This window comes from Nannobrachium achirus (genome assembly GCF_963921795.1).
Source record: "Nannobrachium achirus genome assembly, chromosome: 15".
In the NCBI taxonomy this organism is placed as follows: domain Eukaryota; kingdom Metazoa; phylum Chordata; class Actinopteri; order Myctophiformes; family Myctophidae; genus Nannobrachium; species Nannobrachium achirus.
The window spans coordinates 19,604,342-19,620,897 of NC_137822.1; the positions used below are offsets into that span (position 1 = coordinate 19,604,342).

Consider the following 16,556-nt stretch of genomic DNA (forward strand, 5'->3'; position numbering starts at 1 on the left):
GAATTAACATTGACAATTTAGGAATTATTTTCTATAATCATTTGACCTTTATTTAACCATGTAAATTCTGTCGAGATAAAAGATCTTTTGTTCAAGGGAGCCCTGTCCAAAAAGGCAGCAAGGCCACCCAACTCTGGCATAGGGTGCAGTGATGAGTGAGAGCTGTCCAAAGCTGTGATAAACCTCAAAGCACTGTGGTGCTGTACTGATACACTCTAGCCAGTGCAAGCATTTGGCAGAGGCATGCAGGTCACCATAGCCCAATGAAGGGAGGAATGTAACCTCAACCAGTTTCTTACTTTGCAACAAAGGAAAAGCATGATTTGTTTCTAAAGTAAGAACCCAGAGTACCTTGCTTGAGCATTACCTTCTTTACTAAATTACCAGTGAGAGATTCAAAAGTTCAAAGAACATGAATTTAGATACTGAATTACTTGACATTAATTCAATCTGACTGCCCTGCACAGTTTCAAAGTCAGGAAGAGAATCTCCTGTCTTTACTGGCATTGGAAAACGGCATCAATTTACTGTATGTCTTGATATCAATCAGGGTCATTTGTTAACCAATGACTCAATTATGTCATTCACAGCCTATCAAGGGTGCAGTGTTGCTTCCCGTAGCAAGATGATAGTGAAAGGATATTATGAGTTCCCAGGAGCTCCTTCGGTTGATCATTTACCAATATTTTTCGAGGACAAGCTTCTGATTGTTTAATGATGTAGGGTAGGGTCCCCCCTGCATGGGCAGATTTCCACATTTTGGGGATTTGATTTTGAAAGGCACAGCAATAAAATCAGCAGCACGTTTTAACCATGCAGTGTTGTGAGTTTGTAGATCTGCTTTTGGGGGAAAAAAGTCCTATAATGGCATGCGAAAAAATAGGGATGCCAGGGTTAATGCGATTTAAAAGTATTGTTCCAGAATAGTTATCTAGACCTGCAGGTTTTGTACTGGCCAGTGGATAAACAGAGCTGTGAACTTCATCTACTGAGAAGGGAGTCAAATAATAAACGGGTCGACCATCAAAGGTGGAATCTGCAGCCATGTCTGAAGATGGACATGGACTGAACATTTTTAAAAGGTGACTGGTCAAACAGGGAACCAGAGGCAGTGAGTGACGTGCTCATTAACACATTCCGGCATAGTGGGGCTATCAGAAATGGATCCTTAACTCTTTATCGCATACACACATTACAAGGTAATCACCTTTGCTCTCTCTTTCTCACTCTCTCTCTCTCTCTCTCTCTCTTTCTAAGCTCACACTCCCCCCAGCAACCCCGCCCTCGTATCCCTCGCATTTACACTCACACACCTCCACCTGCTTATTGGGCCAGTGGTACATGGACATAACCGTTTGCTCAGGTGATCCATTCAGTGAGGCAAGGGACTTCAGCAACACTCCGATATCCTCTGGTCACCCTCTCCAAGATGGCTCACGATTACTTTAAATTCTCCTATGTAAAGAGCAACAATGAACCAAAAGTAGCCCTCAACAACGCAGCGGATATATCTGTTATTGTGATTTATTTTGTGGTTGTCCTTGCTGTTGGAGTATGGGTGAGTTTGCTCAATGTCTCCGTTCACCCTGTCTGTAAATCCTTACAAACCTTTCCTGTCAATAGTTAACCCCTCACTAGTTTGTTTATGTTCACTACCCATTTACATACAGAATACATCATTATTTAGACAGGGCACATGTGGCGATGATAAAAGTGATTCTAGGCTATTATGTCAATTCAAATGTTTGTTTTTTATGTCATATTTTGTTAGTAGCCTATACAGTATCTTAACATGGCAAAAGCATCAGTTTAACGATTAAAGAAAGTAACTGCAGCTGATATATTTCTTTTCTGTTATGCATCATTTGAGGATGAAAGGAATAATCTTCTTTATTTAGTTAAGATTGCCTCCTTGGCTGTTGGTGCTCAGCTATAGTCAAAACCAAGTATAAAATACACTAGATAAGGGTCAATAGACTTAATAGAGACACTTCAAAAGATAAACATGCAAGACGTCAGCTTAGATTCACTCTTTCTAATTTGATTTTGTTAATGTATTTCAGTCTACACTAGAGCCTTCATCAGACCACACTATTTTGTTACATTTAAGGTGCTTTCTTGACCCTGACCATACTTCTTTTGGTTTATTTAGGAAATTAAAAGCTATACTGTGAAACAAAAGTTATTTTTGACAGGCTCTATAATCTTTCAATCTTTTTCACAATGACCATTCCATAAAAAATGTGTTTTTGGCTGATACTGACAATGTTACTGAACATGATACTGATCATTGTACTGACCATGATACTGACATGATACTGACCATGATACTGACAGAATACTGACCATGATACTGACCGACCATGATACTAAAATAATACAGTATTCTTTCTTAAGAATATTGATAAATTAGTTTTAAAGTTTTAAATTTGTATTCGTGACAAAGAATCAAATAGTGTACTGCGGTCCATTGATCCAAGTGCTCTAAAAATGCACGCGACCTACCCATCTGAGCATGTGTGTTGAGTTGTCAGATGGGTTGGCCCGTAAACTCTTTTGGGATTTTGAGGTGGACACTGATCCAGAAAAGACTGAGGACCACATGTTGTAGCTGTTGCAAAAAGAGAAAAGAAAATGAATGTTACAAAGTATGACATTAACCCCTTAGACCCCATAGAGAGCGGAGTCCCTCAGGCCTCTATGCTAGTGTCTTTTCACTTTTCTGTTATGGTGGGGAAAGTTTTAGCTGAAAATAGCCGATTGTCGATAAGCTCGATCTGCTGTTTTCTGCGAAAGCTTTCCCCACAATACGGATGCTGGGGTTTAAGTGGTTAAATATTTACAGTATGTTGTTGTAATACCAAATGTAGCTACTATGGGATGAGTGTCTGGCAAAATGCATATCATGTAAACGTGAAATTGACCCATTGCAGGCAATGGTCCGCACCAACCGATCCACTGTGGGTGGCTTCTTCCTGGCGGGGCGGAGCATGGTGTGGTGGCCAGTGAGTATTCAGTTCTCTCCACAAGGCACAGGCAGCGTCTGCTGCTACAATGCTGGATTAGAGTAGGCTACATTTCACTTCCAGCATACTGGCATGTCTCCACTGTTTAGAAGTGGCATTGACATTACATTTCCCATTAAGAATGTCATTGTTTCTTGTGAATTGGAAGTGACCTAATTTTGCGCTGTAAATCATTACAGTGCTCCTTATTGAGCTGAGTAATAAAACTGTAACCTTTGATTGCACTGCAGGCTCAGATGCACACAACTCACTGCCTACCATATGAAATCATAGGCAAGCTTCATGTTAGTCTGGCACCATCTTGTGCAGGGCTGGGCAACTTTGATGTTGGAGAGGGCCACTATATTTTCACACACACTCCAGAGGGCCACATTGCATATACAGTCAAAAATAGCAAAAATAGACGATCTACAAGCTCAAAACGTCCGGCACTGCGGCGCGTTTTGAGCTTGTAGATCTGCTATATTTGCTATTTTTTAATCAGAATCCTGATTTTATTTTATTTTTTCAAATGCATGTGCAGGTTCTTATGTTACTTAATATGTTACTTCTTACTTTATGAACTTAAATACAAATGCATTGGACATAACAAAAGACTAGTAGTAGGCTACAAGTCATCAAGATACTAATATACTGAAATAAATAAAGCTGGTCATGTTAGCACTTATGGAAATATCAGTATTCCTGCGGGCCATATTAAGTGAAGATGGAGCCCCCGTGCCGCCAGATCTTGTGGCTTTTAAATGCAGTGTGCAAACTATATACTGTATCTTTCATACTACATTAGGAAAAACACCATATGTCTCTCTCCCCAGATAGGAGCATCCCTCTTTGCCAGTAACATTGGCAGCGGCCACTTCGTAGGGATTGCTGGGACTGCAGCTGCTGCAGGAATAGCTATTGGTGGATTTGAATGGAATGTGAGTACTAGTGATGACTGATTACTTGTATCATTTTGAGTTCTTAAACAAAATGTCGACCTCTGACACTGGTCAGCCATGCAGTTGTATCTGTGTCAGGGGAGCTGACAGAGCGTTCTTTGTTTCATTATTTATGTCCTTGTGTATGTGTGCATTTCAGGCCCTTATCGTGGTGGTCATTCTGGGATGGCTCTTCGTGCCCATCTATATCAAAGCTGGGGTAAAGATCACACACCTGTTAGACATAATACGTCTATTTAATTTCCCCTGTCCAAACACAAAACCCTGGTAAAATCTCAGATTAATAATATTGTTATTGTTAATGCATTGTACTCATAGGTTTTGGGTTTGTTTAGGTGGTGACTATGCCTGAGTATTTGAAGAAGAGGTTCGGAGGACAACGCATTCGAATTTATCTTTCTGTGCTCTCCCTTTTCCTGTATGTTTTTACCAAGATCTCAGTAAGTCACTTTACATGCAGACATCTCAAATAACCGCTCGCTGATGTTCTGTTCATGCTTCATTTATTCTCCATCGTACAATGGTGTTGCAAGACGGAAATAGTAGATCTACAAATGTGTGCTTGTAGCACCACTATTTTCACCTTGGGACACCATTGTATGACCTTCTTTTGTTTCAGAATATCTCAGCCTTGGGAAGCTTAGTATCTTTTTTTCTCTCTCTATTTTTTAACAGGCAGATATGTTCTCTGGCGCCATTTTTATTAACCAGGCTCTTGGGCTCAATATCTACGTTGCTGTGATCGCACTGCTGGCGATCACTGCTCTGTACACGGTTACAGGTACAGATTCTAGATTCTTATTCACATCCAACAGAGCAAACTGTGACTCCTCAATGCAAAATATACACAGTGTACACACAACATTCTATACCATGCCAAAGACCGGTAAAATCATATGAAGTTCCTCTCATATACAGTAAGGCCATAAAGGCCTTAAAGTTATCTAATACCATGCTCTTAAACACACATACACGCATGCATGCACGCACGCACACGCGCACGCACGCACGCACGCACGCACGCACGCACGCACGCACGCACGCACACACACACACACACACACACACACACACACACACACACTTGCACTCTACTCTACACTCTACTCTGGGCTTGTTAATTTGGCATGCATTGTGGGTAATTACCCATGTACTGTGATAAGTAGGCTACGAGCTGGCCTTCTGTTGTTGTTCGATATGATATGATGATACACATGAACGTTTACCTTATAAGATTATTATATTATGATAATTATAATTATAATGTATATAATAAAGAAATAGAACATAATAATGGAACAACATTGTCATAGGTTAAAAGCAGACAATACAATCAAATGTTAATAATAATTTGTTAGGTCATGGTTTTGATCTCCTGTGTGTACACGGTACAGTAGTTTTGTTTTGTTTAAATTGTTCTGTAGTATTGTACTCATAGATATTGAAAAACCAAATAGAACATTTATTTTTATGAATTTGATATGTTAATTTGAAGTGTGTTTTAATATTAATAATTGCTCCTCAGGTGGACTGGCTGCAGTGATTTACACAGACACCCTACAGACCGTCATAATGGTCGTTGGATCATTTATCCTCATGGGCTTTGGTAAAAACATCCTTTATCCATTCATGTTTCATTGCTCTTTAACGGCCGGACTACACCAAGCCGTTTCGCGCGCGTCAGTGCGTATGCGTGCGTATGCGGGGCGCGCGCGCGTATGCGCGTTTTGGATAGATCCAATGTATATAAATTCAGCCGGCTACACCAGGCGTACGGATAGCGCGAACCACGGATACGAATTCCCTAAAAATAGGATCGGTTCTATTTTTTAAGTAGGTGTATGCGTTTTGTACACAGACTATCTGGTCTTCCTCACATATACTCCCTCCTTGGTGTAGCCTTGAGCGTTTACGCACACGCGTCTTCACGGACAGTACGCGCGTATGTGCACATTTTTTGGTGTAGTCCGGCCGTAATGCAGTGGTTCACAAACTTTTTCATGTCAAGGACCCCCAAATTGACACTTATTATTAGCCCGCGGACCCCCATTTGAAAAGACATGCCAGGGACCCCCAAGATTTGTACGGCTCTAGTGCATGTGATTCTCAACCGTTTTAATTTCAAGGACCCCCAGTTTGACATGCATTAGGCTACGAACCCCCATGTAATGGTATTTCTATCACTGAGACTCCAATTTATATTGTAATATAGTTCACTTTTTGGGGGAAATATTGTTAATTCAACTCTGCATGTACTCGGTTCTATTTGTACACTCTCTGAGTTACATACCCATAAGGGTCCATTTGGTTCCTAACATTTCGCTGGGGACCCCCTGGAACTCCCTCAAGCATCCTCCTTCAATGCTGACATAGACACTAAGGCGCACAGTAATTTACTCTAACCCTACCTCTCTCCCCCAGCTTTTAATGAGGTGGGAAGCTACGAGACCTTCGTAGACCGATACATGGCCTCTATACCCAGTAACGTCAGTGCTAGCATCAGCAAGGAGTGCTACGAGCCTCGGGCGGATTCCTTCCACATCTTCAGGGACGCAATAACGGGGGACCTGCCGTGGCCAGGCCTGGTGTTTGGACTCACCATTCAGGCCACCTGGTACTGGTGCACCGATCAGGTAGGAAAAACCCAAACAGTGGTTGCGACCGTCAGGTCGCAAGTTAATATAAAAAGCTCCATCGGCTGTCTGTCCGTCCGTCTATCTGTATGTCTGTATGTCCGTCTGTCCGTCACATCACGTCACACTTTTGCCCCTACTCTTATCTCTGCCACCGTTGGCCCTATCGATGCCAAACTTTGCACACACACCTCTTGGATGGCAATTCACAACCTCCAGCCTCCTGATTTCTCACATGGTCCTCTTCTAGCGCCACCATCAGGCTGATTTTTGCAAAACACATTTTTGGACACTGCTCCTACAGATTTTGGCCTAAAATATTTGGCATATTAGTCGTATTAGTTTAATAGTTAATTGTTAATTTGGATTATTGGTTTGGGCACCAGGGGCATGCCACTCCCAGGCCTGATTGATTGACAGGCTATATATAGGCCTGGGTGATTGGGGAAGGGCAAGGGGTGGACAAATGTTTTTTTAACAGTGCCATAGCCACAACTGAAGAGAACAATGCCTGAACCTGAAACCTGTTTTGTCAATTGTATGCACTTGAATTGGTAAAGTAAACTTGCAAATCAAACTTAAAGTTTCTGTCTGGACAATGTATGCTTAAAGGGATATTCCACTTTCAACAGGGAGCAGTGGTAGGGCTTCTCTCCACATACACACCCATTGTAACTTCAAACTCCATTTTAACCATGATAGATTCATTAAAAACACCCATTATTTTTTCTGGAGACTACTTCCTAATACGTGAGCAGGCCGTGTTTTTTCGATAACTTTTTTCATTTATTTTTAATAATTATTTGGAAAAATGGAAAAAATGAAATACAAAAAAATAATTATTAAAAATAAATGAAAAATGTTATTGAAAAAACATGGCCTGCTCACGCATTAGGAGGGTAGTATGAGTCACCAGAAAAAATAATGTGTGTTTTTAATGAATCTATCATGGTTAAAATGAAGTTTGAAGTTACAATGGGTGTGTGTGGGGAGAGGCTCTGGGCCTCGAGGGCCTGGTAACATTTACATCAAATATCTAAATATTCAATCAAGCTAATTAAAAACTGTTCAGGGTGTTCATAAAAGCCTAATTAGATGATAAAAGTACCCAAAAAAAATTGAAAGTGAAATACCCCTTTAAGCCTGCGTACAGCCTAAATCTGGGTGCATCAGTGTGTTTGTTAGGAGGTTTGTTTGACAATCTGCACTTTCAAAATAAAAGACCTTGTCCTATTGAAAAGCTGGACAAGAGGACTCAAGAAATGAACTTTGGACAAACAAGGAGTGGACTTGCATCAAAGGAGATTGCTGTGCATTGCAACAAAGACGCAAGAAAGAGCTTGGTATGAAACAGACACTAAATATAAAGCTGTACAGGAAAGCGGCATCACTACTGGAGTTATTTTATTATTCGTGTTTGTCACTGCTTAACTTTTATTGGTGACACGTATTTGATGCATTGCCGTCCATTATTATCATTTTTGTATGTCACTGCCAGACTTATTTGTGATTATTATTATTTTTTTGTAGTTTAGCCACTGCCATTTTTATTTTTGATCATTTTTCCACTGGACCCTGTGAGCTGCACCGCACTTTAGGCGGGCGAAATGTCAGACTGGGGTTCTGATGAACCTCCAGAGCTCAGTCCGGAGGTACTTGACAAAGTTTCAGACTGGTGGTCAGAAGATGATGATGATGATCCTCCATGGCTCGGTCCGGAGATGATTGACACCATTGTGAAAATGGATTTTGCTGGCCAGGGACGTGCTGGGCCCCTGATTCAGCCCGGGAAAAAGAGTTGGAGAGGCCCTCATTGCGCGCTATAGAGAGATCGCTCTCTAGAGAGATCGCTCTACTCAAAGATTTGCCATTTCAGATCATGACAAGTGACAAGGCAGTGGGCCAATTACTGTACATGAGTTATATTTCATCGTTGTCGGGTGGAAACCTTGTATGTCCAAAACCGTTCGTTTTGTATTTATCATTTTAAAAATGATTTAAAGTGCGAGGTGTTGTGTGCTTGTAGATCTGCTGTTTTCACTACTTTTGTGCAACGGCCTTGTATGATGAAGCAGGGCTTTGCTTTGCGAAAAAATGTATCATTTGAAACTTGGAGATACAAGGTTTCTGCCCGACAGTGACGATTTACTTTGTTGGCCGCCGAGCCCCCAAAATGGAACGAAGGCCGACATTTATTTTATTTTTTTTCCTAATGGCCGGCCTGGACCGGCCGGGAATGAACCGGCCGTTCGGGAGTTGTCCCGCTTTTCCTAATGGCCAGCACGTACCTGTTGCTGGCATTCAGGAGGAGGACACTGTGGACACACCACTTGCTTCCTCGGGTGGATATGCGGCTCCTGGCCAGACACAGGGTCTGGGGAGCACAGACCAGGTTTTGCCACAGATGTGGTGAAAGAGACACCTCCCGGAGAGGACGGCAGAGAGACATGGCAGGGAGACGAGGCAAGCGCTTGGGCCGAAGAACCCTCAGGCTCCGGAGCAGAATTTTAAGCTGATCGGGCTGCAGCGAAAGGGCTGCAGGAACAGCTGACCAACCCTACAGAAGAGCAGACAGCTTAAAGACCTGAGCCACCGTCACCGACTATGACAGAACTTTTGACTTTTCTCTCCTACCCTACATCTTTCTTTCTTTTGCAGTGTCATCAAAGAAGAATCAGACAAGACTAAATACATACCACATACCCTTGATTGATGATTCTGATGTTTATGGCTTCTTTAATGACCTTTGACCTCATGGGCTGTACTTGTAAAGTAGTGTACTTGAGCAGCATTGATAAGTTACTATGTGGATATTGCACTGTTCAGATACCGCATGTGGACTGAATTGTCAAGGATTGTAATGCCGATATGTTGTATGCTGCAAAAATGATATAAAATAGTGAATATAGCCGATCTACAAGCGATTGTAGATCTGCTATTTTCATTAGTTTTGTGTGTTCGACAGTCTTGTATGATGAAGCAGGGCTTTACGTTACGAAAAAACATACAAATCTAAAACTTGGAGATACAAGGTTTCTGTCTGACAGTGACGATTTACAAATGTCCACCTCACCAGGCCCTTTCTTGGTAGACAGCACTCAGCTACGGTATAACCTCGCTTAAAGTAAGGGTATGCTTACTTTAAGGAGATCGAGGCATGCTTTTAGTTAGACCTAAATGTGTTCCCAGAGGATAGATTAACAGTGAGACACACAGGTGTGAAATGGAAGTAATGGATGGCAATGCACATCCAATGTACAGAGCAAGATAAAGATACAATAATCTCAGCGGATATTCATACTTAGTTGACCGGCGGATTCCCTTGTAAAAACGACCTATGTCTCAATGTTTTTTACTGTTTAAATAAAGGTAGAAGGCCTCCTGTTTTCGCTCTACACTAAATGGCTCGGCTGAAAATAACGTGTCAGTGAGACCCTTGGTCTTATGATACTGTACGTTTCTACAATCAGAATATTATGGAGTCAAGACACCATGGTACACAGGCCTGGTATTTATTGTTTTGAGTACAGTCTGATCCTATGACTCCCCCCTTAATTGTGAGTGTGAGTGTAACTATGCGACGATCCCAGATTTCCACCAGAGAACTTCTTGAACACGGACCTGAGTGTTTAATGCATTGGTTCTCAAAGTGGGACCCTCAGAGGTCAATGGGGGGGGAGAAGAAGGGTTGGGCTTTCACGGGGTCCTCAGCAAAAGGAGGAGAAGTTTAAACATTTTTTAAGCCTGTTTTTGAGTGGTGCTCCCTGAAGGAGCTAAGCTCCAACATCTGGCTTTGTCCGGTTCCCAAAAACTCTCCGTTCTCGAAAAATTGTGCAGGCCTCACAGGACGCGTTGTGATTGGCCAGTGGAACACACAAATCATATAGCACCGCTCACTTCACACTAGGTGTGATTTTTTTTAAATAGCTGATTTAAAAAACCTCACGAGCTGTTACATAAAAAATGTACAATCACGGACGGTTTGGCAGTCGGCAGCGATGTCGCCTCACAGCTAGAAGGTCCCGGGTTCGATTGCCGCAGGGGACACTGTGGGTGCTGGGGGTGTGTGTTCTCTCCTCTGCGTCATCAGTGGGGTTGGCAAAAGGGCCTTTCTGTGTGGAGTTTGCATGTTCTCCCTGTGTCCCCTCACAAAAACCATGCAGTAATCCTGGTCTCTATACTCGAAACTCCCCTTGTCAGGTGATAAGAAGCAGCCTGCCTCCTCATGCATTGAAGGAAGCATGAGCTCAATGTGGGGCTCTACCCAGGTTGGCAGAGGGATAGTAGTGCCAGGATTAGCTTAGGCAATTGGCACTGGGTGAAAAAAGGGTTACACAATCAAGTGCGATAAAAACTTTAAGAAATAAAAAAATCAATCTTCTCTTATGATGGTCATTGGTCATTGACACAAAATCTTTTCTTTGGGGTCCTTGACATCAAACGACTGTACTTCTCCCATAAGTTAATGTAATAAACTTCTAACATCCTCAACATCCTGATTCATCAAGAATTCCAATCAATTCTGTGCTATATTATCTTGGCATTCATTTGTAGGGGTACAATCGGGATGCAATCGAACAAATCGATTTAATCGCTCATAAAAATGTATCGAAAAATACACTATTTTCACACAACACTGTACTATACTACAAAGTATAAGATAGGGTTTAGGTCGTCACGTCAATGAGACTAATCAGTTTTGTTAATGGGAAAATGTATTCGAATTATTCTGCATTTATTTTACGTGCGCCTCTATTATTCAAATTGTTGAAAAGGTTATTAATCGCTAAGAAGAAAAATAAGATAATTGATATTTATAGCTGCCCTATTCATTTGTTTTGTGTCTCTGCCACCCATCCTGTCTTGTCTTGTCCTGTCCTGCAGGTGATTGTCCAGCGCTGTCTCTCAGCTAAGAATCTATCGCATGTGAAGGGTGGCTGCATCCTGTGTGGCTACCTGAAGCTTCTGCCCATGTTCCTCATGGTTTTTCCTGGCATGATCAGCAGAATCCTGTATACTGGTGAGTGTGTTGTTGACAGCGAGTGGTGTAAAATCAGCTCAGTACATTTACCATTTTAGATACAGTACTGTATTTCACTTCAGAAGTTAATTTGCTTTGGAATACAATTGCTAATGCACAAGTGTCTGACGTTAGAATCCTGCTGATTTGTGTCACTGTGTTGTAGATGTGATTGCATGTGTGGACCCATTAGAGTGTGAGAAGTACTGCGGAACAAAGGTGGGCTGCACAAACATAGCTTATCCTAAATTGGTGGTGGACCTCATGCCCAATGGTAGGTGGCTAAATGCTCATGTTTTGGTTACGGTACTATATGGGAATATTTCCAAAAATACTAAATGAACAAGCTCTCAACGCATCACATATTGATCCATTGTGATATATATATATATATATATATACTGTATATATTGTTGAAAATAATTGTTAAATTGTTGAATCGCTCTATATTCCCAGAGAAATCATTGCTATAGCATTTTCATAAACGGGGTCTCCCCGTCTTTTCAGAAAAACAATGGGTATTGGGAGAACTCATGCAGGATACAAGAGAAATTAGAAGTGATAGAACGAAAAATACAAAACAAACAAATAAAAAAAAAAATGTATATCCTGATCTGAATGTATTATGTATTCTAACAAATAAGCTATAGGCCTTGCAATGATTTCTATAGAATATAGAGCTTTAACGTTTTGGGTGGGGAAAAATACATTTCTTAAAAAAAAACACATGTGGTACAGCATTACATCCCCTGTAAGTGGTTTCAGCTCAGTCATCAATAGCCATTTAGAGCCTTTTAGACAGCCTTGTACTATAAATGCAATCAAATGAATTTCATGTCCAATTTGCTCCAGGTCTACGAGGGCTCATGCTGTCTGTGATGCTTGCGTCTCTCATGAGTTCCCTGACCTCCATCTTCAACAGTGCCAGTACTCTTTTCACCATGGACATCTACACCAAAGTCCGCCGCTCTGCCTCAGAGAAAGAACTCATGATTGCTGGAAGGTAGACCATCACTGCCAGGGACATGCTGGGCCCCTGATTCAGCCCGGGAAAAAGAGTTCATTGCGCGCTATACAGAGAGATCTCTCTATAGCGCTGCTGCTACTCAAAGATTTGCCATTTCAGATCATGACAAGTGACAGGCCAATTACATGAGTTATATTTCGTCGTTGTCGGGTGGGTGTTTTGTATTATCATTTAAAAAATTATTTAAACTAGTGAAAACAGCCGATCTACAAGCACACAACGCCTCGCGGTGCGAGGTTTCTGCCCGACAGAGACGATTAACTTTGTTGGCTGCCCAGCCCCCAAAATGGAACGAAGGCCGACATTTTATTTTTTATTTTTTTCCTAATGGCCGGCCTGGACCGGCCGGCCTGGACCGGCCGGAATGAACCGGCCGCTCGGGAGTTGTCCCACTTTTCCCAATGGCCAGCACGTCCCTGATCACTGCTGTATGTCTGTATGAACAGACATATTGTAGAACTAACACTTTTACTGCATGCTTGCTGAGCTTAACGCTTAAAAACTTGTGACAAGAAGCATGTTTGGTCTCGGGCCAATTTTAGACAGCTAAGGCAGATCATAATCAATAATAGCTGATTTAAGAACTCTTCTTGTGAACGACTGCATACAGTAATAACTATATTGCTATAAAAGTGAAATAAAGATTATTTGTGTGGTATAACTGCATACTGATAGGACTGCGTGTGTAATCAAAGTTTACAGGTGCAGACAGAAATGCTTGTGTCACCATTTTGTGCTGGCCACGTCCTTGAATGCTGCACTTAAAAAGTGAAAAAGAACGATTTAGAAACAGGCATATGTGCACACTATTTTCAAAAAAGAGACCAGAAGCTTCCATTGTTCAATTAAGGTCTCTTAGATACGATTACGATTACTTTTTACGAAGATGATTGTTTATTGATTGTCTTGACATGCAACCCAAAACTTGCTATATCAATGTGTGTTTGCATGCAACACATCTTCACTCTTGGGGCAACATCAGACCAGTTTGTCAACATTTGATGCATCGAGGGCCCCGCAGGATGTCACGTCAACCGTTTGACATTGTGTGTGTGTGTGTGTGTGTGTGTGTGTGTGTGTGTGTGTGTGTGTGTGTGCGTGCGTGCGTGTGTGTGTGTGTGTGTGTGTGTGTGTGTGTGTGTGTGTGTGTGTGTGTGTGTCTGTGTCTGTGTCTAGACTGTTCATACTTGTCCTAATTGGGGTGAGCATAGCGTGGATCCCCATGGTGCAGTCTGCCCAGAGCGGTCAGCTCTTCGACTACATCCAGTCCATCACCAGCTACCTGACCCCTCCCATCGCCGCTGTCTTCATGCTGGCCATCTTCTGCAAGCGCGTCAACGAGTCTGTGAGTCATCGTCATTCCAATTATCTCAAAGAGCAATGTCAACTTTAACATCATAAAAAATGATCTGACGTTGTAAATTAAAGAGGTTACTCGAGGTTGTGCTATGGCAACAAGTGCAGTTTATGTACTGTATTTGTGTACATTTTATTATAGGGACATTTGTGGATTATTGTACAAAGGTCTGTGGTTACTGGCTTCTTTATATTTTCTTCCAAATAATTGTGTAATCGGATAGATAGACAATGACACATGGATTGTCTTCTTCCATGGATTTTACAAATGGATGTGGACTAAGGGCCACTTCACTAGTAAGAGACCACACCTCTGCTCAAGTCACAAAATCGGTGGCACCGAACAGCCAAATTAATGACGGTACCTGCCTCCCCCATGAACCTCTGAATGACGTCATATTGTAGTTTGGACAGAGCCGAACTAAAATAAATTTGTCTCTAAAAATGGAGTATGAATGAGCCCAAACATGGAACAACTTTTTTTTCCCCCTCTTCTCTTTTGTTTCAACAGGGTGCCTTTTATGGGCTAATGATAGGCCTGCTCATTGGTCTCTCCAGGATGATTGCAGAGTTTGCCTTTGGGACAGGAAGCTGCGTGACCCCCAGTGCATGTCCCACCATCATCTGTGGCGTCCACTACCTCTACTTTAGCATCATCCTGTTCGTCATCTCCTGCATCCTGATTATCAGCATCTCCCTCATGACCAAACCCATTGATGACAAACATGTACGTCATCACTGAGAGAGAGTTGAGGCATTACATTTTGTATAACACGGTTCTATTGTGAAAATAGCCGATCTACATGCTCACAACGCCTCGCATGGCGAGGCGTTGTGAGCATGTGGATCGGATATTTTCACCATTTCTGCCTTTAATATTTGACAATTTGACCAATGTTTAAGAGGTTTAGAGGTAAAAAGTCCTTAAATTGTCACTTTAGAAATGTGCAGATACCCTCTATACACTTAAACTTTATGTCTGTTTGTTTACTGTTGAGTGAGAAACAATGTTGCACAATGCACATTAAGCTAATCATCTGGTGGACCCCCCAAAATAACTTGAGGTCCGACCCACAGGTTGAGAACCACTGCTCTAAAGCAGTGATATTCTCAGTGTTTTCATTTCAGGAGCCAGCAGTTTGATGTACCCTTGTGTAATTTTGAACCTGAACCGGAAAATAAACTACAATATCAGCATTTATAGATGCTAATATTTGCTAATAGTAACTAATCCACATTTAAGTCCGACTGCTCAGCTGTCATTGACATGTGTTGTTATTTGACTAGCTATATCGGTTGTGCTGGAGTCTGAGGAACAATACGGAGGAGAGGGTGGACCTGGAGCAAGATGACTGGTTGGATAACCAACCATCTAATACCATGGAGAAAATGGAGATAGAAGGTAATCAGAAAATATTATCTAAGTTAGTGTGGAAACAATATGGAAGCACATGCAAGTACATGCACATCAAGCACATGCATGAGTCGTGAGGACACCGAAAGCTTCATTAGAAATGGCATTTTCCTTTTACCTAACCCCTGACCCTGAACCTGAACCTAATCCTAAACCTGCCCGACCTATACCGTTATCAATCACAATATTATGTTGATTCATCCCGATGTTTTCATATAACACACCCACACGCACGCACGCACGCACGCACGCACGCACGCACGCACGCACGCACGCACACACACACAGGGATGTGCAGACAATGTTAGAGAGGCAGGGGCTGACATTTCTAACAACTTTCTGACACCTTTTGGTGAAAATATTGAAAATAGCAGACCTCCAAGCAGCGCAACGCGTTGTGAGCTTGGAGGTCAGCTATTTTCGGTGCTTGATACTACACTGAACCAAGCATAATAGTCGATACTGGAGATGTGGTGTACGGCATTGATTTCTACAAAGATAGGGCGCTTCTTTCAACATGCTGCATTCAAGTTCAGGAGAGTTTGGACAAGGCAATTCTCTTGAATGCTGTATACTCAAGGCGTGTGTGCCCCCCCCCCCCTCCCCCTTCCCCCTCCACTTCACAGAGCCCACTGAAGAGCCAGGCTTGTGCAAGAAGGCGGTGATGTGTTTCTGTGGTCTGGAGAGCCAGAACGCCCCCACACTCAGCCCAGAGGAACAGGCCGAGTTGCAGAGGAAGCTGACTGACACCTCAGAGACGCCTCTTTGGAGGAACGTTTGCAATGCCAACGCCATCATTCTCCTTTGCGTGGCCATTTTCTTCCATGGCTTCTATGGCTAAAACGGACCTTCAACATGGACGACAAGTGCTGCTGACTTCCCGTGTGTCAGCTCAGAAACTGTAAACCAGGCATAGTTTGTATAGCTACAGTATGCTGATCCATACGTGTAGCTACATCATTTTAATTTATGACTGAACGGTTGGTGGCGGCAGTTTATGCTTTTAAATCAAACACCTATACTACACCAGTGGTCCCCAAACCTTTTAGCTCAAGACCCAAAAAAGACATTTGATGTCTCCCCGAGACCCAAACTAGTGAAAATAGCCGATCTACAAGCTCACAACGCGTCACAATTTT

General features: G+C 42.2%; 1 protein-coding gene across 2 annotated transcripts; it reads left to right on the top strand.

The window, feature by feature from the left end:
• Nucleotides 1-1,429: 1,429 nt before the first annotated feature.
• On the top strand, nt 1,430-16,258 carry slc5a1 (solute carrier family 5 member 1; the record flags this gene model as incomplete). Of its 2 annotated transcripts, none has more annotated exons than XM_080742959.1 (15): nt 1,430-1,558; nt 2,934-3,005; nt 3,842-3,946; nt 4,107-4,166; nt 4,303-4,407; nt 4,643-4,748; nt 5,493-5,573; nt 6,389-6,600; nt 11,485-11,620; nt 11,787-11,894; nt 12,473-12,623; nt 13,824-13,992; nt 14,515-14,730; nt 15,291-15,405; nt 16,044-16,258. In XM_080742959.1, 15 exons carry the CDS (start codon nt 1,430-1,432, stop codon nt 16,256-16,258), a joined length of 1,980 nt encoding a protein of 659 aa, XP_080599085.1. The 2 variants fall into 2 exon arrangements, with proteins under 2 accessions (XP_080599085.1, XP_080599086.1); XM_080742960.1 differs by having other exon boundaries at nt 1,490-1,558; nt 16,056-16,258.
• Nucleotides 16,259-16,556: the final 298 nt, after the last annotated feature.